Source organism: Nothoprocta perdicaria, unplaced genomic scaffold (genome assembly GCF_003342845.1).
Source record: "Nothoprocta perdicaria isolate Ctin4 unplaced genomic scaffold, notPer1 scaffold_65, whole genome shotgun sequence".
Lineage (NCBI taxonomy): Eukaryota > Metazoa > Chordata > Aves > Tinamiformes > Tinamidae > Nothoprocta > Nothoprocta perdicaria.
The window spans coordinates 1,933,458-1,958,329 of NW_020455921.1; the positions used below are offsets into that span (position 1 = coordinate 1,933,458).

General features: G+C 42.2%; 1 protein-coding gene across 1 annotated transcript; it reads left to right on the forward strand.

The window, feature by feature from the left end:
- LOC112956573 (kinesin-like protein KIF20A) lies at positions 1 to 24,302 on the forward strand. Its single transcript, XM_026050079.1, has 18 exons — positions 1 to 171; positions 1,317 to 1,391; positions 3,179 to 3,298; positions 4,205 to 4,343; positions 4,444 to 4,628; positions 8,046 to 8,136; positions 8,653 to 8,847; positions 8,930 to 9,041; positions 10,264 to 10,335; positions 12,212 to 12,358; positions 12,967 to 13,132; positions 14,402 to 14,572; positions 15,273 to 15,412; positions 17,141 to 17,306; positions 20,866 to 20,983; positions 21,063 to 21,130; positions 22,342 to 22,461; positions 23,529 to 24,302. Exons 1-18 carry the CDS (start codon positions 46 to 48, stop codon positions 23,793 to 23,795), a joined length of 2,478 nt encoding a protein of 825 aa, XP_025905864.1. The 5' UTR covers positions 1 to 45; the 3' UTR covers positions 23,796 to 24,302.
- The last annotated feature ends 570 nt before the right edge of the window (positions 24,303 to 24,872 follow it).

The window sequence follows — 24,872 nt, forward strand, 5'->3', positions numbered from 1 at the left end:
GCACCTTACTCTTATTTTCCTTCAAAAAATGCTTAGCCTGGAACAATGGATGATGAAGGGAAAAATGGTGCCTATGCGGATGTGTCTGATGTGTCGGATTCCTTTCTGGACTTTGGGGGTAAACCCTCACCTATGGAGTCAACTGTGTTGCCCAGCATGGAGGAGCAGGAGGTGTGGATAATTGGAATGTCTTTGTGGATAATTGGAGTGTCTTCCAATTATAACTCTTTTTTCAAGTTTTTTTTTTTTTTTTTCTTCTTCAAGAACCACTTTCAGTAAGAGTATGTATTTTCTTCTTGTGTTGAAGATACGATTCCTCTATTTCTTGTTATTTATAAATAGGTCATGTCTAGTAGCATATTAATACTATTGGCCTTGGTTTTTGAGAAGGAAGTGAAGAATTTTTGGTACTTCAGAACTTTTCTCACTTTACCTTTTTATTATTATTTTTTCTGCTTAGCAAGCTGACAAGGTTACAGGTTCTTGGGTGGTTAGAAATAAAAATCTGTAATGCTGTATACTTGCTTCTGAAGATTTAAAAAAAATCCATTCCTATTAATTTTTTTTTTTAATAATAGGATATTCTGTGTTCTCAAGTGACTCCTTTTGTATGGTTAGTCACAAAAAGCTCTGGAAAAGTAGAGTAAATTTATCTGATACTTGAACAAGTTGCCCAAGTGGAGAGGATGGGCAGTGGGAATGGGTGTAAAAATCTCCCGCTGCTACTGCAGCCCATAGATGCGGAGGGAGACCCTTGTGCAACAGGAGCAGGGCAAGCAAAGTCTTAAGTTACTGACCAGGAGCGATTTTGTGTTTGCTCCTGTGAGGAGTATGAGGGTAATCTGACTGATTGGTAAAAAAGAAGTAACCTGAATGTAAAAAGGTGTTGATGTGTTAACTGAAAGTGCTCCTTACAAAATGGAAGTACAGAACTGTGGAGCAGCTATTAGAAAATACAGCTTGAGTTCAGTACACAGGGTGACCAGAAGGTGGAAGCAGTGCAGTATAATCCTCCAGTAAGAGGACTTTTAAAAATCGTAGTGTTGGCTGCCCATGCAGCAGAACCTTAAGGCGGGGGAGGGGGGGACGGGGAGGGGCGGGGACGGGGATGGGTCTTGAAGGAAAACCGTGTAACTTTAGGACACCAGGTGGTCAAGACACAAATGACAGCTTAGGATATGAAGCTTGTGTGCAAAGAGATCAAGGCAATAAGATGAGAAATACAGTATCACAGGAGTATGTGCCAATAAATGATCTTGAGGGTGTTCATTTAAAAAATACTTAATGCCAATAATATTTTTTTTTTTTATGAATAGGCATATCAACCTTTGAAAGTCTTCTTGAGAGTGAGGCCTTTTTCTGTAGCAGAGCTTGAAAACAACGAATCTCAGGTCAGTTGTAGCGTCAAGACCAGTTCTTCCACCCTGAAGAACTACTTGTATTGTAAGGTGGGGGTTTTCTTTTGTAAATGCTGTGTTTGCCACTTCCAAATAGAATTAGTGGCCACTTGGGTAAATGGCTTTTAAAACCAAATCTTTCAGTAATGTGTTTGATGTGTGTGTCCTTGCGCACACTCACCTTGCCATAGTTCTGCAAAACTGCACTGATACCTTCAAAAGTTGTGTGGTACCCTTGGCTCTGTGCAGTGCACAAATAGCAAAGGGACGTCGTGCAAGGGATGATGCACTTTGAGCAGTAGTTCAGGTTTTTGACCCTTGAATTCCTTGGCAATGTCTGAAGAGGTAAATTCTTTGTGCTGTCAGTTTTGAATAGATGCTTCAATGTTTTGTGCATACATGCACCCAAATTTCCCACTGTGAACACTGATGAGAATAATTTATTTGTTTTTCCTTGGAATACAAGTCTATTGCAGTGCATCTCCTGCTAGCCCTGATCTTGGTAGACCTCAAAGTCTTCCTGATAGAGTTCTTGCTGCTGACTCATTTAAAGGAGGATTTAATATTGGTCTGATTTTTAGCTGATTTACTTTTTGAGGCTTTCTTAGTGTGTAGTGGATATTCCTTTTTTTTTTTCTCCTTATATGCAGTTGTCATATTAATCTACCAAAACTGGAGCTTTTTTATTTCCTTCTCTTGCATGCCTCTTCCAGAATCTATTTACGTTTCTTCAGGCTTCTCTTGTTCAGCAGTATGGCCTGGCATGATGTTTGCAGGGTGGAGTCATTCAGCGATACAAAGTGACTGTAAGAATAAACTGATCTGCAAAATCCAAGTGTTCTATAGGCTGCCTCTTTTCATTTCCCCCTTCGAAAGGGAGACTTCCAAATACTCTGTAGTTAATGAAACTACTTGTACAGTTTTCAAATTGGGGAGTGTAAATACTGCAGTTTCTTAAAATTAACTGTAACTGATCTTCTTACTACTGTTGCTTTCATGTAGTTCTTCAAAAATAGTTGATCTTTCTACATATTAACTATCTGTCTTGAAAGCTGTATGAAGGATTTCCTTCTCAGCCTCCAAAAGTTCTGAATCAGTCTGCAAACAAATTGAGATGCTCTGAGTCAACTCACCTGTTGTTGCTTGCAGAGCAACATTGACTTAAGCAACCAAGGCCTAAGTGCCAAAGATGAATTTTTATAGGCTTTCTACAACTGTCAGCCTTATCTGGAGAGTATAAGGGACTAGAGCATGATACAGGCAGAGCAAGTGTTTGGTCTGAGTTGGTACCTGTTCTTAAAGCTTTTAAACCAGTTGATTAAGCTGCTGTCTTGGAACTGCTGGTAAAAGTGGTGTTTGATGTGTGCCTGCTGCACACAGATTATCAGTATTAACCAGCTATGACTGGCCTCTAAAACCTCAGATTTTCTAGCAGTTATTCAAGTGGAAAAGTAAGAAATTTTTATAGATCTTTCTTTAGTTATATAGAGATTACTAAGCCAGAAGCATAACATGCTAATATTCAAAAAAGTGGAAAAAGTTGTCTGTAAGGAATTTCAGGAAAATGCTATATGTTTTATAAAACTTCAAGCAGTGGTTTTAACTTTGAATTCTTTCTTGTGAAACTACTATTTCTGCAGAAGTTGGGTGCCTCGAGAGATGATTTTTGTAACTGTTTATAGCTTGAGGAAATGGATGGAAACACTATTTTTTCCTAAGATAACTTTCTGCCTAAACAATATAGTGTGATGTTTTGTTTTACTTTGTCTCTTTTTTTTAAGGGTTGTGTAATTATTGAAGATTCTCAGACAGTAACTCTTCATGCACCCAAAGAGTCTTCTGCAATGAAAAACAGTGAAAGAGGGATTGGCCATTCTGTCCACAGGTTCATGTTTTCTCAGGCAAGCCTTTGCCATAATTTTACTTGTGACTTTTTTCTTCCTCTGTAATGATAAAAATTGAGGTTTTTCTAGTATATCATGCAAATGTAATCATTCATCTTTGAATTATGTCTGATACTTCTTGCTTAAAAAAAAAAAGGCAGACTGTTTATTTACTTTTAGGTTGTTAAGGAAGCTGCATTACAATGGAGATGTCTGGTAGGTGAGGCAAGGAAGCCCCTTTGAGAGTYCGGTTGTCTTTGGTTAGATGCCACAGAAGCTTCATGTAGGCGCAGACTCGCTATGTAGCTGCTGTTCATTTTGCCTCATCTAGGAGGGGTTCCATGAACTCAGGTGTTCAAAGGGATTTCTGTGTGTATGTTTGGCAATGTAGTCTTCACTGAAAACTAGAGGCTTGCACATTTGGCGCTGGAAATAAATAATAACAAATCTTATATTTATCTATCTGTTGACAATTTGCTATTATCTATTGCAAAACCTTCTGGTTTTTTTTTAGTATCAACAGATAAAAGTGTTCCATACCTAGCGGGTCATTTAAACCATTGTAACAGCAGATCTTCTATAACTGTGAATGATTGTTAGAGTTAAAAACATAGCTCTTGAAAATATCTCCCAAAAGGAATGTGTTCAGTCATATTCTGAGCAGTTTAAGAGCAGGGAAGTATTCAAGACTCAGTGCAAGTGTGACTGCTTCTCTGAATTAAGCAGGCATGCTAGGGAAATCCAAAAGCAAACTCCGAATCAGAAGGGGGTGCAAGCAAGGCAAAGATAAGCTTCTATCTCCTGCTCAACTTGCTCTGAAAAGTGGGACAGTGTTACTCGGTGTTTTAGTGCTATGGTGTGTGTGTGTGTGTACATACACACACATGACTTTTTAATACTCATTTTTTTTCTTTATCCTGCAAGGTTTTTGGACCAGAAACCACCCAAAGAGAATTTTTTGAAGGCTCAATGAGAGAAATAGTAAGGGCGTATGTTAATGGAGCAAATGGACTCGTGTTTACTTACGGGGTTACAAATGCAGGCAAAACGTTCACTATCCAAGGTATGAAATGCTTGCCAAAAAGCGCACGTAGCAACCAAGTCAAAAACCATGGAGAAGTCTGTCATTGTCTAAATCTCACATTTTTATTGGTATTTTTAAGGATCTTCCAAAGACCTTGGTATTCTGCCTCGTTCACTTGATGTGATATTTAACCATATAAAGGGGAGACAGTACCTGAAGATGAACTTTAAGCCATATTTGAGCAATGATGTTAAGAAACTGGAAGATGGACAAGTTAAACAAGAAGAAGCCATAAAGTCTACCATTCTTGCCTCGCTGAAAGAGGTCAGTGACCAAATACTGCTACTTACCAAATGAAGCTTCCTCAGCTGTTCCTTTCTAGAAGTTAGACTTATTTTAATAGAATACTTGCTTAAATGTTTAAACTCCTCACGTTTATCTACAGTATGGTTACTTTGTGAACCTTGAAAAAATATGGCAATTCACTACCTGTAGAGCTCAAGTTAAATTGCAAGAACATTCTGCAGCCATCGGCATATTTTTTCTTTTTTTTAAAGAAGAAAAAATACACTCTGAAAAAGTCAAAGCCTGCCTGTCCATAGGGGAGCTGTTCTGACACTGCTTTGACACTCTCCCTTGAAGAGATTCATTGGCCTGTCTTAAAAGCCAGGAGGACCTTTTGGATGAGTTCCTCAAGCTGGATCTATAGATGGCTGCTCAAATTCTAATACTGATTCAGTGGAGATGGTGACATCTCTCTAGCAGAGAAGGCAGAAGAGTCTCTTCTGGTGGAAAACAGCCTTAAACTACAGACTCACAGACCTTTTAATTTGCCTGACATAGCACATAGCTTCATACAGGTTTGTTGGTTGGTTGTGTGGGTTTTTTTTCCTGATGCAGAAAGCAAAAGGCGATGTCACCAAATTACTTTCCTAAAAGTAATGCCTGCTTCTGGGGATTGTATATATCTTAATTAGTGACTGTAGTCTCCAAAGACTCCAAGCAGAACAGAAGAATCTTTCCTCTGGCAGCCTTCTGATTTCAGTCTATCTAGCGGCAGGAAACAAGCTCTGAATGTGTGATTCCAATTGGAGCCCACTGTGACTCCAGTTGCAAAATGTTGTAAGATGTCACCTCTTGTCACCTTAGACTACGCTGAGTGATTTTAGTCTAGTAAGCCAGAAGTGTCAGCTCATGGGTTTAATCTACAAATTTAGTAGTTCCGGCTTATTATTCAAAGCAAGTCTGAATGATTCTGGAGAGTAGAGAATTAGTGATTGTGGGATTGTGGTTTTTTGATCTTTATTACCAATGTTGTTCTTAAAGCACTCTCAAAGTTGCATTCAAAGAATATTCTTCTACAATCAAAATTACATGTGAAGTTCCACTCTAAATTCAATTGTTTAATTAAAGTTTTGAGCTGAACTTCACTTAATCTGAATCTAGTTAACTTTTTTGAGGAGAGGCCTCAGATGGAAAATGTAAAAACTTAAAGGCTGCATATTTCTTTCCTGAATGTCTTAAGCTCACATGTGCTCTGCATGTGTATGTAAGGGTAACAATCGTGAAGAGAAAAAGAGTTAGTCAAGAGAAGCAGTGGGTGAATATTTTGAGAACCTTGAAGAAACCTGCACACTTCTAGGAAAGAAAGTAGCAGCTCAAGGTAAAGAACAGGTGGTCAAATACCTTATTTTGAGTGTAACTTATTTAACACCTTTCTCTGTACTGGCTTGATTAATAGTTCAGTTGTTGACTATCACCGTAAATAGTCTGATGCAGTACAGTGAAGAGCAAGCCAGCCTCAGCATCAGGAAGGAAAACTAAGCTACATATAGGGAGTAATGTGGGACGAACCTGCCTGTTTTGTCTGTGCTGGTGCTCGCAGCATCTGCTCTGTGATGCCCCACATCAATAGCACYGCCACCACCAGCACTGGGGCCGTGGTTCCTCAGGCCTTGTGAATAGCAACACTGTTCTAAGGCTCCCTTAAGCTTGTAATTGGAGAGTGCATAAGGCTTTATGGGATGGCTTTTGGTTTACATGGATTTCTGTAGGCCTTTTTCCCAGGCTCAACTTACATGGCATGCAGAATGGATCCACTGTTTCTTTTATTCTCTCAGAGTAAATACTTCTAAATTACGGCAATGCCCTTGTATTTAATATTCTACTCTTCATGTTCACTTTATAGTACTGTTGCAAGAGCTCATCGTGTATGCTTCACATCTTCCCCTTCACTAGTTCTTTTTTCTGGATTAAACTTTTTATTTTTTCTCTCCTGGATTAAAAGCTGCTTTACTTGCATTGCATTTCCCTCCTGTCCTCACTTATTCCCTGTTGATTGTCAGGTTCTGCCTCCGGCAAACAATGTCAGTTTTGGTCCCACTTGTTTTTGAGAGTTGTCTTAGAATTTTCTATATCAAGTCTCATGATTTGAAGACTAGTACAGTGACATACCTAATTTCCTCAGCTTTGTTGAAATCTCTTTAGAATGACTTAATCTCTATCGTGCACACAAGTATTTTTGGAATTATTTTTATACTTCATTTTTGACATACCTGAGTCCCATACCCTGCTTTATAATTGTGCTCTGTTCTTGACAAACAAGACTGATAGGATCCCTGCTAGTTGGGTTGCTTGCAACCACTCTAGCAACCTCAATAACTGAATATATTGCCAGTGCCTGTCTTTGCAAAATGGACATTTCTAAAAAGAATGCCTATGAAATCTCAGGTGATTTGCATCTAAAATGCAACAACTGACTTCTGCTTATAGGAACTCCAGTTTGGGTATTACAAGTGAGTAACTGAGGCTGACTAGGAGTTGCCTAGTGCTGTCCATCTGCCTTATAGTAGATGGGGCGTCATAGCTGAGACTTACTACTCTCTGAACATCTGCCCCCCTGCTGTACCGTGGGGTGACCCCCTCCCAGGACTGCTTTTTTTAGAAATAAAGATGAATGTCCTAGCAAAAGTATATGCTGTATAAAAAAGGATGGAGTGAGAGGGGAAGGTAGCAGTTGAAGATGTAGAAGGTTTTTAAATAATTTTTTTGATGTAACGAGTTCATGCAGGGCATGTGCTCAGCATAAATTGTGCTGTTGTCCATACATGACTTTTTAGGGCTTTTTTGTTGGGTCATAGATATTGGCTCATCAGATTTTTAAGTACTTTGTAAAGCAATTATTTTTCTTTGAGCTCTTAAACTAGGTTTGACTCACTCTGACAAGACTGGCATGAGCCTGTAATTTTTTAAAAACGATTTGTTCCAGGCAAGCAAATAAGAAATCTGATGCTCTAGTCTCTTCTTCAACCTCTCCTTCTTCCCCCTCCCTACTAGTCATTGTCCTCTGGAAGGCTCTTACTTCTCCAGCTCATCTGGTTTGTTGAAATACTGTTTAGATGTAAGTAGTAGTTGATAAAGGTGCTTTGGAAGTTCTGGTCAGGTGGAGGGTCTATTTCCTTGATTGCACTGTGAAGTAGCTCTCACACTAGCAGCAATTACTCTCCCAGACAGGCTGCTAGGAGGAGCAGGAGGCAAAAATTCCTGTGAGGAAGGAGCCTTTGTGGATTTTAGGATCAGGGTTAGAAACATTTCACTTGGAGCAGAAGTAAGGTTGGCTTAATATTTAATGTTACTTGAATATTTAACTCTTAAATACTGGAATTACTGTCATGTTTTATTTTACTTCTGCTCTTCTCATAGTCTGCTCATCTGGGTGTAACAGTCTCTTATTTTCTCAAGGATACAGAAAGCATCTTGAGCACTATGACAGATGTGTCCAATTTGGAATCGGCTTCATCCACTTTGAAAAGGCTGCCTTCTGATTCCCTAGGTAAAACATGGAAAAATTCCAACACAAACATGAATAGGAATTCTGGAATTTAGAAATAGAAGTGGATAATGCCAGTAGTGGATTTAAAAATTGCTATAATATACAAAGTACAAGTTTTTTTTTTTTAAACCAAGCTTAAAGTGGTTAAACTCAGGAAAGAGTAAGAATGTAAGAAATTTTGGTCTCTTGTGCCTTTTTTTGTAGGAAGAGGGAAGTTTAGCTCTGCAAGGCTAATGGGCAAGCTGCGGAAGCTTGTGTGGGAGCAGGAGGAAATGGTTAAGAACTTCATCTTGTGAAGATTCTGATTATGGATGGCTGTTGGGAAATACAACCTGTCTTCCATAAACTTGCAAGTTAGAGTAGTCTCTCTGGAAGTGTGACTCTTGCACAACAGTTATAGAAGGGTAGGCTTGTTTAAAGGGTTCTATGTACTGCTTTAGTACCAGAGTTTACTGAATAAAATAAGGTTTATTGATAAGATGTTTGATCATTGAGCGCTTCTCTTTTGGTTATCAGAAACGATGGGTGTTCCGCTTGATGTGTATAGGACATATATGCCCCAAAGAACACAAGCATCTGTATGGATTTCCTTTTATGAAATTTATAATGAATATGTGTATGACCTACTAAATGTACTGTCTACATCAAAAAATCAGAAACGCAGAGTCTTAAGAATCTGTGAGGATCAAGGAGGAAATTCTTATGTTAAAGGTAATACTGCTCTGTATCTTGGGTGGTTTCAGAGGATCTTTACTGGTGATCAGAAGTGTCTGTAAAAAGTCTCTTTCCACAGACTTAAAGTGGATTAACATTCAGAGCACCGAAGAAGCCTGCAAAGTACTGAAGATAGGAAACAAGAACCGAAGCTTTGCCTGTACTAGAATGAATGAGCAATCAAGCAGGAGGTTTGTTCCTCTAATTATCAGCATGCTCTCTCTCCCGTTGGCAGGGAGGGAAGAGCGGGGGATAGGGAGGAGAAGACTTTAGAGCATTTCTACAATGAACAACTCCTCAACAATTTAAGAATTGCCTTTCTTTCTGGAAAGGAAACTTCTTAACAAACCCGGAGTAATCAAAGTGGTTGTGGAGAGACTAGGCAACTCTAACAGCAGCTCGAGTTCCATTGCAGTTTTTGGCTTTGCACAACTAATAAGAGTCACAACACCTCTACTTTGGCAAGAAAACCTGCAGCCTTGGCAGGAAGGAAATTAGGATTTAGGGAATCTAAAGCCTGTGAGTGAGGATGCAGAAAGCTGCAAGCCTTGCATTCCCTGGCTGTGCTGTTACCTAGATTCCAACTGCTGTAGTGTAGCTGACCTTCACCAGTATCTTAAAAGTGAAGGACTTGCCTTTTAGCATCTGTCTCTCTCTCAGCTCTGGGAGAATCTGATTTTGTGCTACTGGAGAAATTAAATGGAGAACTTCCTGTTTGTAATGACCTTGTACTTTTTTTTTGTATCCCTCCTATTAATTTGTCCTTTAATGTGTGAGGAGGTCATGTTATTTTTTAGTTAATACAGCCACACTGCTAAGGTTGCTCTAAAAAGCAGGAGTTAGACCCTTCTGTATTACCTAAGGCAGCTGCCATTAAATTTCATGTTATGCTTTCTCCTGAATTTCACTCAAGTTTCAAGTATTGTAGGAAAGAATTCTGTGCTTGTCTGGTAGAGTTTCATGCCTGGAATATTTTTACTTTCGCTCCAGAACCACTTTACTTGTAAATTGTACTTTTTGTAATCTTCACTTGATTATATTTGGTTTAGTGCTGTCAGCTAAAGCCCTGCTTTAAAACTATACTTTAAAAATGTATCTTCTGCAATATGTACTTCATGATTTACTGGATAAACTGAGGACAGAGCAATTCTAGTTTTGGAGTTTTCTCTGTGGTTTAATATAGCAAACGTTCATTTTCTTGGATTTTATAGCTTGGTGGTTAAAACAGAGCAACTATGGCTTTAAAGTATTACAAATGCAGTCTGGAAACCTGAAAAATGTAAAAACTAAACATTTAAATGTGTGCAAGTTCTAGGCATAATTACAGCTTCTAGACTTCATGTGGCTTTTTCTTCTGTTGATAATTCTGTTTTCATAATTCTAGTCATTAACAAGGACTTCTTTCCATTTCAGTCACAGCATATTTTCAATCAGGCTACTGAAGCTGACTGATGAGCATCAGCCACGTGTTCTTGGAGTCTCAGAGTAAGTGAATGCTTCAGTTAATTAACAAAGACTTGAATGCTGTAGAAAAGTTGCTAAGGTTTAAATGTACCAAGCTGGTGGGCATTCCGTTAATAGTTCCTCTGAGAAGGAAGTCAGAAGTGCACTGGTTACATAAAACTGACAGTAAACCTGATAGAGGCAGGAGTAGATGCGTTTCCCTACCCTTTCTCTTGATATTTGACTGAAAGAACCTTGTCAGTAATCCTTAATTTGGGGGGAGTGAATGTATATAGTCTTAAAAGATCATGGGAGGCTCTGGGACAAAGCAGTGCTCTGTGGTACCATCCTATTCAGTTGTTAAGTGGAAACCAAATGACTGTCTGATAGAAATTCATCTCTAAAGTCAGAGCAGCAGCTAGTGCTGAAGATCTTGCTTAGGTGCTAGGCCAGGACTGAGAGTGTCTTTGTGCTTTTGAGTCAGGTTGTAGTTTGTGGCTGAATGTTAGTGGCTGTTTGGTGTGCTCCTGGAACACAGTTTCTAGCTCTGAGACTGCCTGGTGCTGCAATGTGCAGCACAGTAAAAGGCATCAGCCAAGAGATTTGCTTCCAAACTGCTCTTCTGACCTGAAATGTTGATGTGGGTGTGCCCTGTGAGAGCAGTACTAAGTTCTTACTGCTCCCTTCAGATTTAGAGGAAGTTACTTAATGTTTTGGCCTGAAGCTGTCATAGTCCTGGGGGTGGGTTTTTTTGTGTATGTTATTTTCTTCTTCTGATTAATTCTCCATTTATCTTGTGTTGGGGTAATGACTGCAGCTTTGATTCAGTATGTTTTTAGTTCAGTCATAATTCCTTCAGATTGGTCTCTTGTATCTGCAGTGCAGAGCTGGTGATAAATAAGCACCTCCTTGTGAGATAATGGCTTTTAATGTCAGACATAAGGTGATAAATACTCTAAGGAAAGAAAACCCAAGGAAGTGACTGCTGCTGTGTTCTGTGCCATTCCCTGTCTCGTGTACTYGGCCGGCAGGGCTGGCAGCAGCTGCTAACTGAAGGACAGAATTTGGATGCTGGTCAAAGAAGGAAAAGCTCTTTGTCTTGTTTTGAAAAGGATTGAGATTATATCATATCCTGTCACACAGTTGAAATAAGGCGTTTTTAGTCATGTGTACTTATTTCAACTGTGTGACAGGATATGATATGTGCATCTTTCATATAAGTCATATTATCAATGTATAGGTGAGTAATAGATTACGTAACATTTCTAAAACTTCCTGTTTTTTCAAGAGCTCAGTTTATATTGAAAGTTAATAAATCCCACTATTATTTGGGATAGTGTTCTCTGATCATAATTATAAAGCCTTGAATAGCMATTCACTATCTTGAATTTAATAGTATGTAATAGTTGCAGCCAAATAAAGAGCTGTAAGGTAGTCATCTTAATGTCTGACCTTGTACTGAAGTATATTAACTTCTTGCATTTGTTTCACTGCTGAAACTAAGGAAGGTGAAAGTCCAAGTGCTTTTGTAGGGTAGCACAACCATACACAACTGTTTCAAAAGTTCTTTTTTTCTCTTGGAAGTGGTAGCACTTGGGATTGCACTAGAAATTAGGTTCCTGAAGTGAATACTTGTCTAAGAACACCTGCAGAGTTTTAGATGAAATCTGAGCAGACTTCTTCAAAGGCTGTGGTAGGGTCCACAAATCTGCTCAGGAGTAAAAACAGGTGGGAAAATATTTAGTGTGCTGCATAGTGCCTTCACAACAAAACTTCAACATTGAGGTGTAACCTCTTACATGATCTAGGTAGGCTGAAATGAGTCATTCCTTTATGCTTTATTCTTAAACACGTAGTTCCCTTTTTTCTCATATTGTTTAGAAAGCTTGCATCAATTCTGGTTGATTCTTTCATGCAGGCTGTCCTTCTGTGACTTGGCTGGGTCAGAGAGGTGTAATAAAACACACGCCTTTGGAGACAGGCTGAAAGAAGCAGGGAATATTAATAATTCTCTTCATATCCTTGGAAAATGCATTGCAGCATTGAAGCAGAATCAAAATCCAAAGTAAGTGACAAATGTAAAAGAGCATGCTTAACCCCCCAGCCTAAAACCTCGTAGCACATTATTCTTCTGGATGAGATTTATAAGGTGAGAGAAATCAAAATGCAACTCTGTAAAATCTGGTCAGCCTTTGTTCCAGATATCACTTGAATACCTCAAGTGAACATACTCTTACTGTTTGCGGAGAATGTGGGAAGGTAAATTGGAAGCCAAGCTAACATGCTTCTGTAGAGTGAGTGTGTGTGTGTGCGCGCGCATATGAGCAATGCATCTCATGTACAGTGTTCCCATTTTGTCATCTTCCTGTCCATCTCCAAATTATGTCAGCTGTCCCAGTCTTGTATTTGGCATTTAGGTTGTTCCAGTATCTGTTTCCTTATGCTAGAAACTGTGATTGAAAAAAAGAAAGATTTACCTCTTGTTTTAAAACGCTTCACTGGAGAGCTTCAGAAATAGGGCAACAGCCTTGATCTTTTGGAAGAACTTAGGCTCAGATGTGAGCATAGATTAAACCTCTTTCTTCAAAGACACAAAGAGAACTAAGCAGAGTTATGATATCACAGAGACCTTTCGTATTTTTGTTGCAATTCTGTTATGCTTTTCTCTGTGAGGATGAAGCCAAGTTATATTCCATTCCGAGAGAGCAAGCTGACTCGCCTCTTCCAGCCCTTCTTCTGTGGCAAGGGCAAAGCCTGCATGATTGTGAACATCAACCAGCGGGCATCCGCCTACGATGAAACGCTGCATGTCATGAAGTTTTCAGCTGTAGCCAAACAGGTAGGAGGGAATCTCCTTGACCTGCAGCTCTGCTTTCTGTTCCTAGAAATTTGTGAAATGACTGGGTTGTGGGGACTTCAGAGTCATGGGAGCTTCTGGTGTGTCGTGTTGATTTTTCAGCATGTAGCTCTTTCTCCCTAAACGTCTTTCTACATCTCAAGGTTATTTGTTAGTGGCAAGATGAGATAGCTGCAGCTGTCCCTGGCTTACTAAATTCTACCCCACAAATGATGATAAAAACAAACTGAGCACTTTGAGATATGACTGATTGTACTATAGATTTTGCAAATGCAGGTCTTGGTGTCTGAAGCAGTGTGTGCTTAGGTGTCTCTTTGAAGCTCAACTTCTTGGACAATTAGCAGCGCTACCAAGAAGCGGCCTTTTTATTCTTATTTTGCAGTCAATACAAGATGTCTTGTGCTCAAGAGATTGTGTGAACCATCTCCTCCATTGTTCTTTAGTTAGGTGCAAGTTATTAATATCAAGTGAAAAGAAGTAGTTTTGTGTAAGTTAAGGACTTGAGGGTGGTGTGTTCCTCTGTTTCATTATTCTGTGCTTCCTGCAACTAGTCTCCTTTCAAGTTTGTGATTGAGGAGTGATGTCTAATCTTAACCTTTTCCAGTTTCTCTGGAATCTGCTGCTTGGAAAAGCTAGCTTAGAGTGGGATGGAGGGGAGAGGTGAAGCTGGTGTGCTTACCAGCAAGAAAGCCCATTTCTGRTTGTGGATTCGCTCTGAGACTTCTAAAGTCTGTAACAACATGTCTAATATCTCAGAAATAGCATTTTATTTTTTAACTATCTCTAGCTGCAAATTGCATCTTAAAAGCACGCAAACTTCTCTGATTTGTTCTATGGCAAACTTTAAAATCCTCACTTACCGGAGTGACTTGCTGAGTCCTTGTCCTAGCACTTTAGGGAGCAAATGTTTTAAAGATCTGTTCTCAGTTTTTCCACTGGTCTTTCAGGAAACCACCCCAAAACCAGGCCCTATCTGTAGGAAGGACAGCAGCTTTCTAGACGACCATATTAAGTTTGTCAGTGTGCATTCTTTCTAGTTACCCTGCTGGTAGAGTATTGAAGCTTTATGTCGATAGTGCTAGATTCTTGTTTGCTAAAGGCAGATTAAGCTTTGTTAATGTTCTTGTAATCATTAAACAAAGTGTAAATACAACGGTACCTTCACACCACTTTTTCCTGTGTTGGAAGTACTGACGGCATCGATAACAAACCAGAGCTGAGCACGTGCATTTGTGGGGTTTATTTTTGCAGGTAATCCAGACGATCCTACCCCAGAGCTTTGGCTGCTTTGCCCCCAAGCTGATGGGAAGTGATGGCAAACCCATCATGAACTTTGATGTTAGTACACCTGTAGAAGACCTCCCCGGTAGTGCTGACCCCTCTGAGGAGGAAGAAGTGGACATCACCATTCTGAGTCATGAGGTATTTATGCATCTACCCCAAACTGCATGCAGAAGAATCCCTGGTATTGCCTCTAATATTAGGAACTTCTACTATGAGATGTTTTATAAGCTCTCCGATGAGATCTGTAGACTTCTATTTGTTGTTAGATGGAGCCAGACTTAGCAGCCTAGGCCTGAAGGAACAACTGTATTTCTGGAAGGCTTTTTTCAGCTTGTAGTCATCTAGGGTGCTAAAACTTGGATTTAACTCTTGCTCAACAAGAAACATAAGGAAGCAGTAGGTGAGTTTAAGGCACAGTGTTATTTAGCTGCCCACATTCTAGGAGTGTCAGGGACAAGTATTAAGCTGTGGAATTTTTAAAAACAAATGTATACAATCTGATCGCAATAAATGGTAAAAAGTCAAGTAGGCTTCCCGCTTAAATGGTTTTACAAATTAATATTTAAATACCAAAATATTTCAAACTGACAACATATTTTGATAGCAGAAACCATCGGGATTGGAAAAAAAGGCAATCTTTGCAGAGAAAAATTAAAGTTTGGTGATACTTAACCTTCCATCCTCCCACGTCTTGAAAAGATGCATTTCCAACACAAAATGAAATGGCCTCTGAGTGCCTGTATTGATCAGTTGCTTGTATAGATCATTCTTTCATTTGATGTGTATATTGAAATGCCTCTTCTAGATTGTGTTCTGAAGTGACCTATTTTAAATGCAGGATCTCTTGAAAACCACGGAGAGCCTAAAGGAAAAGCTGGTTGCAGAAAGGCGAAGCAAACTGCTCGTGGAGGTGACGATCCGCAGGGAGATGGCAGAAGCCATGTTCCGGCAGCTGCTGGAAACAGAGGAAGCCTGGAGGTAAGGGCAAGCCTAGGAAGGATTACGTGTGCGCACACCCCCCCCTACCTATGTGTATAGGTGTGCAGGTGACATGAGGAATCATGCTATTTAGAGAAGTTGGGGTTCTGATCTGATTTTGCAGATCAGCCTCTTCCCACATACAATGAAAGCAGTCATGTTTGTGGTTTGTTCCATTGCAAAAYGCTCCAGGTGCCCTTTTGAGGCTGTAGTTTTTCTAAAACACCTACTTGGTCAGGTGAATGTGAGTGCATGGGCTTCCAGTAGGTGCAATTGTATGTCTTCTGGCTGTCCTGCTGGCCTCTTGGTCCTAGGTGACTTAAACCCCTGTTGTTTTATTGTATAAATTGCTGTGGCTCTGTGCATTGATGTTGCTAATATAAGGACTTTTATCAAGTGTATCCAGATACCTCCAGCTGAATTTGCTTGCTCTTAATTTTCTTCTTAAAACCAGTTTCTTATTTGACTTGGTGCACAGAGATTGTGATACAAAGTTAACTTGCCAGCTGAACAGCCCATCATCTAACACTTGCTTGAGCCTAAAGCTCTTAGTGTGTGTCTGGTGAAGAGCACCCAAAATAACCCCTGTTTCTCTGTAATGTTCTGTGTCTCTGCTAGGGATACTTTGTTAATTATAGCAGGATTATTGCATGTGTCTTAACTTGAAATAATCAGGCAAGATGAATTTTGTGTGTGTTTTTTAACTAAGAAATAATTTTAAAAAGTATGAAATGAGCTTGAAATATTAGGTCTAAACAGGTATAGTCATACCTGCCATCACTTGATGGTGGATTATTTTTAAAATAAAACTTCTTTTGATAGCTCTCCTAAGACATAATACAAATCCTGTGGCTTAAAATAATAAAACTTAGACTTCAGCAGTGCTGATACCACTCCTGGGTGTTATCCATGCAAGCACTCACACACTGTTGGTGTGCCCATGGAATCGGAGTGTGTTGGGAGATGCTGCTCATGCTCCAGCTGAAACCAAAACAAGGACTGCACATAGACACCTCAGGGTGAGCTGCTTCCTGGTGAAGGAAGCTAACAAATGGCTGGCTGTAGTTCCTGGGGATGCTTTCTGTGCTCTTGCGTGACAAGGGCTGGTGGCTCTTCTGCAGGCCAGTGAGTCAATAGAGGAACATAATGTGATAGCAGCATTTTAAGGTTTCTTAGGTGCCAGATTCCTGCTTGCTTGGTTGCTTCTATCGCATTGATATGTACTTAGTACTTTTGCAGCTRTAAAATAGGAATATTCAAATTCAGCATGAGATTAGATTTCATACACCTGGTTTGTGGAGTGCTTGGATTATGTAGGGTCAGTCCACAGACGTGTCCAAGACCTTTTTACATTAATAAATGTCTTTATTGAGGCTCATATGTCAGCCTTGTCCAGAGTCTGAGTTTGCCGTGAGAGCTGTAGCTGCATTTAGCAGATGAATTTCTATTCTCAAATCAGAGAGAAGAGGGGGTCAGCATAACAAAAGTGAGACTTGAGTTCAAGGATTAAATATGTATTCTTCTATATAAGTTGTCTTCGTATATGTGAAGAGAAGCTATATCTCAATGCAGTTCTGTAGGACTGAGAACAGAAAGGGGGGAGAAAAGTGCTGTGCTTGGTGCTTGAACTTCCCTGCCAATGCCAGACCTGAGCACTGGGGTATTGCCAGGAGGGTGTGTGCCCAACAGTTGGAAAGTCAATGCACTGAACTTACGTCTCCTCCTCAGCAACCGTTTAGAAGAYATGAAAGACAGTTTTGAAGAGAAACTGGAGAGCAAGTTTGAAATGTACAAAGAGGCCATCAAGAAGCACGCGTATATGTGTGCAATGGAACAAATCGAAGACCACTATGTTCCCATAGAAGAATTTCTAGCCGAGCAAGGGAAGGTTGAGGTATGATGGACTGCTGCTTAAATTTGACCTACATACGTTAGCCTCTTAACTGCAAGCAATGCTTTTCCCTAACAGCATTATTCATGAACCCTAAATGTGACACTATGTAGTCAAAGTAACAGTAGCAACTCAGCCTAGATATTCAGGTGTCTGTTGCTGAGYTCGAGGCTGGAGACTTGTGTTTTGTCTGAGACTGCAGCATAAGCCTCAACTGCCTGACCTTCAAGGGCGCGGTTCAGCTGAGTTGAAGTCATCTGCATTTCTGTGCTGTAGTCACTGGGATACCTAGAGGGAAAGTATGTCCACCAATATAGCTGTGGGGTGGTACTTGGAGCTGTAGGTATGAAGGAACCTAGGGGAAAGATTGTAGAGTAAGGAAGGAATTCCTGCTTGCAAGTACCCAAGCATGGAAAATACCCAAAAGCACRTCTGGAAATCACTTTAAGATTGTGTAGATAAAGTTAGTGGGCACTTGGACAAAAAAGGATGCTAGTTTATTACTGTCAGTTGCACGTAATGCAAAATAATGCTTTGGTTGTACTAGTCACAGACTAACATTTTTTAAAATGTGTGCCCTCACTATTGCAGAACRAAGAGTTGTAAATACTTAGTTTAACCCTGTTCTGTCAAACTTCTTTCCAAATGTTAAAACAGTGCCCCGCTGGAACAAAGGGGTTGGACTAGATGGTCTCTAGAAGTCCCTTCCAACCTCAACCATTCTGTGACTGTGAGAATAAGCATGGAACTCTATTCCCAAGGTCTCTCTGCAGGACTGCACAAGACTTGGAAGCGTTCTGGGCTCAGTACACTGTGTGGAGCCTCTTGCCCTCAGCTGCTGCAGTTGCAGAAGGGCAGAGCAGAATCAAAGGCTGCTTAGGGCTTCCTACTACAGAGGTGGGAAGCAGTGGCTGCTGTAACTATTCCAAGGCTGAGATATGCTACAGAATTCAAGTCTTGACAGGCAAGATTTGAATTATCCTTGTGATGAACCCTTTGCCTTTTGCATTTACTTTAGGCTTTTATGTAAGGGATTCTCATCCTGCTGCCAGCAGCTACTCTAAGTAGGGTCTGGGTTTCCATGAGACCTGCTGCTGTGGAGCCTTGCTGACTTCYGAGACCCTCACTGCACACAAAGCTAACTTCCAGCTTTCAAATCAGCGAAAATGCCTCCTTTGGCAACAGCTTCAGATGAGAACAGCTCCAGATGCACTTCTGGAWGCTGTGGAAAACCTGCTTTGAAATCTTGAGCCTTGTTGGCCATTTGTAGCTTCACCAGGCTTTGTCCTGACCCAGATGGAGGGCTGACTGATCCAGGCAAAGGATGAGCCTGTGGGTCCTCAGTGATGCCAACTCTAATGGGAGAGCACAGCAACAGCGGGGAAGAGGCAGAAGCCTCAGGCCCGGAGGGGAGGGCTGCCCTCTTGCACGTGGGGACACATCCATYACATGGTGACACAGCCACCTGCTGCTGCTCTGGCTCTATGCAGGCACTGGCAGGCAGCACTGCAATGGGTAGGGGCGTTTCCCTGCTCCTTCACATTTGTCATCTTATGGCAAACTTCATCTATTTTTCCACACAGAATGGTTAAGGATGGGACCTCTAGAGATCATCTAGTCCAACCCCTCTCCACACACAGGGTCACCTAGAGCATGTGGCACAGGACTGTGTCCAATCAGGTTTTGAAATCTCCAGAGAAGGAGACTCCACAACCTATCCAGGCAGCCTGTTGCAGTGCTCTGTCACCCTCGCTATCAAGAAATTTTGCCTTAAGTTCCTGTGGAACTTTTGGTGCTTCAGTTTGTGGCAGTTTCCTTTAGTCCTATCACTGGACACCACAGAGGYYGGCCCCCTCCTCCTCACTGCTTCCCTTGAGGTATTTATAGACACTGATCGGGTCCCCCCTCAGCCTTCTCTTCTCCAGGCTGAACAGGCCCAGCTCCCTCAGCCTTTGCTCATAGGGCAGATGTTCCAGGCCCCTGATCATCCTCGTAGCCCTGCGCTGGACTCTCTCCAGCAGCTCCACATCCCTCTTGTACTGGCRAGCCCAGAACTGGACACAGTCTCCAGATGTGGCCTCACCAGAGCTGAGTAGAGAGGATCACCTCCCTCGACCTGCTGGAGATGCTCCTCTTAATGCACCCCAGGATCTTGTTGGCCTTCTTGGCCATACRTACATTGACTGATGTATGTTTTTGGCCAGAACATACATTGCTGTGCTATTCAGATGCTGCATATCTGAGTTTTCATCAAAATATTCACCAGATTAACTCCTAAGGAGGACTCCTTAACAGTTTTAATGAGCCTTTAAATCATTCCTCTGGCTTCTGCTGGATGATTTGTCAGCAGGCGACCTTTTGCACAAGCAGAACTTGTTGCAAATGAGTCTCCCCACTGCAGAGGCAGGAGAGATTTTGGCCTCTGATCGTCCTCTRATAAATTACTCTGAGATCACTTCTAAGTCTTACCCTAACTTCTTTCTAAAACAGCTCTGGATCTCATGCTTAGACAACTCTTCCTTATCCTTATTATTTTTTCTTARTCCTTATTCTACTGTAGAACATAGGCATAGTGCTATTTCTTCATTTAGAGGCTAATTGCAGCCCAGCCTGGCTATGACTTTAGCAAAACAGCTTAGAGGGCAATCAAATTCACTCAGACATCCACCTGTGAACCTGTATGTTACTGTCTGTTGAGGGATTTTTCCTTTTTAGAAGTCAACCAAGACAAGCTGGGCTGTTCCCAGAGGGCAGACTTAGCACAGCCCTGTTAGGTCAGAGGGACCCCTAGACTGTCTGCCTGGCCATCTCTTAACTGAGGTTCTTCCTTCATCTGTTTCAGAGGGGAATCAAGCAGAGASGAGGAAGATGAAGAGCATTTGATTTCTAGTGCAGGTCACTTTTAAGGTCACTTWAGCCCCAAATGCATCATTTGGTGTTTGTTTGGTGTTAATATTTTAATGAGTACTCCCTATAGCTCATAGCTGCTGCTCACTCAGCCTTGCACCCAGTGCAATGGAAAGCTTGACCAGGATAGAGGCGGGTAGCAAGTGAGGCAGGGAGCTGAAGAAGTGCTTAGRCTGTCAAGTTCCAGGTTGAGGCATGGCAGCACAGCACGAAAGCCAAGTGCCCCAGAGCCAGATTTGGATGTGCAGCTGTTCTGGGTGGCGAGTCCTGGTTGATCTCTGGTCTCTYGTGCTACCAGTCTGCTGGTACCAAACAGCAGGGAGGAGATGAACATTGGGCTCTGCAGGGTGTATTTGCCCTTCAGCCAGCTCACTGGCAGTGGTGTTTYGTACAGATGCACTAAAGCTTCATTTGTGTTTTGCAGAGTGCTTTGAAGCACTTTGGAGATCTTCAGGCAGGAGGAGTTGACTGCTGTCCTCTGAGAAGAGCTCATTATCTGGGTGGCARTCTTTGCTGTAACCTTTCAAACCCAACCAGCATAACTTCCCCTATAAATTATTTGAAAGCATATACAAGTGACATATGCGTAAAAGATAGGCAGTCAAGGTAAGGAGATGGCACTTGAGACGCTTACCCTGCCCCCTTCCCTTTCCAGGAGAGAGACAATAAAATAATGCAACTGGAGAGACAACTTGATGAACAGACAGGGAGACTGTTGGCTCTGGAAAGTCCAAGTTCGGACACACCGACTACACCAAGTCCCATGGAATTGGGTAGGAATCTGCTCCCAATGTTCATACCTCATTCACATTGGCTGCTGCATATAAACAAGATGATTTTTTTTTCCTGTAGATCTTATGAGCAGGAAGATGAAGAGGGCCCATGAAGGACTGCAGAAGCAATGTGACGAGAAAGAAGAGGTAACTTTGCTGGGCATCAGTCTGGGGCTGTGGTGGTCCTGACCTCTTAAATGGCCACTGCTTGATCTGACCTTTAGACATGAACATCAACACCCCTGCAAAGGCAACAAGTTTATGAAAGAGCCCCTGCCCAGCTGCAGCCTCTTGTCAYGAGTTTGGCTGTGCTCTGCCTTTGCTCTAGTTTGGAAAGGCAGGTGCTGCTGTAGTTGGTTGCACGGAGAATATATAGATGCTGGGGAAAGGGAAGATCCAGCAGCTCATGGGAACGTTGCTGCTGTTACAGCCTTGGCGCCTTCCTCCCTGATGTGCTGCCTGCCTAGGCACAGGGGAACAGGATGACAGCTCAGGAATCTGGTAACAGCTTGGATCTAAATCCAAAACACTGCCTTAAATGTGTCCTTGCTGTTGGAGCTGACCTCCATGTCCCCCTCCCCCTCTTAAAATCTAGTTCCCTAAGGAGAAATTTCCTAATTTCTCCTTCCTTGGAAAGAAAAGGTCTTTGGTCTGCATAGCACATAGAGGTGTGGAAATCAGACTTCAGAAGGCTATAGGAAACAATATTAATCACTACCAGTTATGCATTTTTTTCTACACCTTGAACAACCTTAATGTTGGGGTGCAGTTTTCCATGTTTAAAGAGGATGGGGAGGAGGTAAGAGACTTGGGCCAGGCTCTGTCATGCCCAGAGTCCCTTCTAGTACAAAGCAGGAGTGTAGAAGCATTTCCAGCTGCTCCAGCTGCTTCTAATAAACCATTATCCATGTAAATGGAAAGGAAGCTCAAATCCTCTTCTGTTGAAAAGGTGTATTCCACAAATACAGTCTTCTTTACTGAGTGTAATGTCACATTTTATGGCCCTGGCATTTGTTTTCTGCTTCTGTTACCCAGAGCTCTATGACAACTTCCAGTTCTCGTGGCAATTTCAAGTTTGGATGCCTGAGAGCGAGCTCGGCTTCCCCACTGTGCAGAGCATGAGCTTCAGCACAGTGGCCCTCAAATGTACCATGTTATTTCTGACTAGAAATGATGGGTCAGGGCACAGGGGCTTGAAAGCAGCAGACTTCCCCTCAGCTGCTTTGGTCTCCATTTGTTTCATTGAGTATTAACCACTTCTAAGTGCTTATAGTRTCTGCATGAGTTTTGATTCTAAACAAAATTCATGTGAAACATCCTGTCTTGAACTTCAATGTGTTGGGGGGGGTTATTTTCAGCTTATAAAGTCTCTGAAGTTGAAAATACAGAAACTAAATGAAACCCTGCTGGAAGCTAATGAAGGCTACAGGAAGATGGCAGAGGAGAACAGCAGACTGAAGCACACAGTCATGCTTAAGGTTGGTCAGCTCTTTAAAGGAGACTTTAGTGTGGTTTATATTTATGGTCTGATATGACCTTTTATATGTAAAAGCACTGCTCAACCTCATTGACAGCTGTAAATGAGCATAGGGTTTTCACTTGTCCTCATACTTGCTTTTTCCATACCTAATTCCTTAAACTAAGTCAGATTTCACAAACCTTGTGTTTTACTCCCTGACTTTCGAGACAAGCTCCTTTGGATTTAAGGATTTAAGACTCGGTGAATTAAACAACTTTGTGTTGTCAGCTCTTGCAAAAGGTGCTGCAACTTAGCGACGCACAGAAAATACAATCCCGAGCTCTGGTAGAAATGTCCCTGAGGTGCCCGGTGGGGCCCTCGGAGCCGCTCCAGTGCAGGAGGCAGCTCTGCACCCGAGGCAGCTGGAGCTCCAGGAATGGGTCCTGGAGTGTGGGGGCTCCTCCCGCCGGAGGGCGGCTGCTCACAGGCCTTGGTGCCCGGCCCTGCGCAGCAGCTGAGCCCCTGTCGTGGGAAGGGGAGCTGTGAGCTGCTGGCCCCAGGTAACCTGCCTGTGAAGCAAGGCAGCTCTAGGCTGCAACTTGCTTTGAGTATTCGGTTGCTTTCTGCCTGTTTTAGGTCAGGTCGGAGGCTGCAGATCATTCATTCCTGAGTCTTGGAACCAATTAAAAATTAAAGTCTTTAAATCACAGAAAAAGTAAAATTTTGTTTATAGAATCTCTCTAATATTCTGCCCATTTGAAAAATCTATTCAGTCCTTGCTAGTAGGATTACAGCTGTGATACAGTGTTTGACRGATTTTTGCTTTCAGTAATTAGCTAGCAGCTTAAGGCAGACTGCTGCTTTTACTTGGTTCCTAAAGTAACTGAAGTTCTTTGCATGGGATGGCAAGTGTTAGTGGCAGCTGTTCCCACTRGCCTTTGCCTCTAACTAGAGCTCATGTCCCCTCAGTTTGCGCTGGTCTAAGTAAACAAAAAGTCTAATAAGCACTTGGAGGCACTGAGGAGTGGGAACTGTCTGTGGAAGGACYGGCTAGAGCTGCCTCCCTCACGCAGTCTTGTCTCGCAGGAGCAAGAAATGAGCGACCTGCAGACCTGGGCTCACCGTGCTTTGGAGCTCGAGGAAACGGTCTCCTCCCTGCAGAGGGAACTCGAGGAGCGCGGAAGGYGCCTGTGCCCGGAAGATGCCAAGCAGCAGAAGCCCAGGAGAGGCTTGTTGGCCAACCTCAAATCCACGGTAGCGGCCTCGGCTGCGGCGCCCCTGGGCAAGGGCTGGGGCAGGCGGGAGGACTTGGCCCCTGCGAGGAGGCCGCTGCCTCCCAAGGCCAGGGAGTGACGCATGGCCCCACTCAGGAACCCTTGGAATTGCCCTGGGTGCGGAGCCCTAGCCAGAGCCGTGTGTGACTTGACCCAAGCTCTGKTTTTTAATTTAACATGGGGTGGGATTTTAGTCTTCAGTAACTGCTATCATGGATTTCTGCAGTGAGAAATTATGACTTAGGTGAAAAGCGATGTTCCTCTGCTGCTGCTCTTCATCTTTTTATATTAAATAGTCATCTCTGTTGGAGGTTCCTAGAATCAGGTAGCTTGGAAGCTTTACCTCAGGCACTACAAATACGTTGTTTCTTTAATCACAGTCAGACTTTGACCTGAAAACTGCCCTCTTGGGGTCAAACTGAGGCAGTTCTTAAAGGGTGTCAGAAGGAGGCCATGTGAAGCCATGTCCTGGAGCTCGGTGCTATTTTTTTCAGCCAACTTTGTACAGAACTTGTTTTAATATTGCTTGAAGCCTCACTGAAAATGTGCTTGAATTTTTAAAGACCTAGTTATAATAAAACTTCCTGTCAGTAGATTATGTCCTCTTTATTTGATGAAGACGAGAAAAAGCACTAGAAAGTCAGCTAAGATCTGCAAGTTAGAGGCAAACACCTCCCACAGCGAGTGATGGTTGAGCTCTAGCCTGAAGAGTTGTGGCCCTGCTTATTGCTTGAACTGAAGTGGCTGTGTTAAGAGCAAGGCTGGAGGAGAGAGGAAGAGGAGGAGGAGGGAGGTGGGTGAGGACTGGGGGCTGCACGGGACCCCCTCCAGCCCTGCTCTATGCTTGAGCTGCCCTTCCTCTGACAAGGGGCTTCATAGGGTTGCTCTGCATCCTGGAGCCGGCCTGGCTGCACATCTGAGCTGTCTCTGGCTTTAAAAGCCTTTTAATCCCCAGCACTAAATTCCTGAAATATTCTTCCTCTCACAGGGAGTGCTCCAGCTCTTGCAAACACTTTTGCTGCAGTGATACAAGGTGCTGATCTCCTGCCTTGGTTCTCAAACACCACTTGCTCCAGGAAGGGCTAAAGCAGTTGCTCAGCACAGGCTTGGGGCTGCTTGTGCCACCCTCCAGGTCCCTGCGCTGAGGGACTGTGTC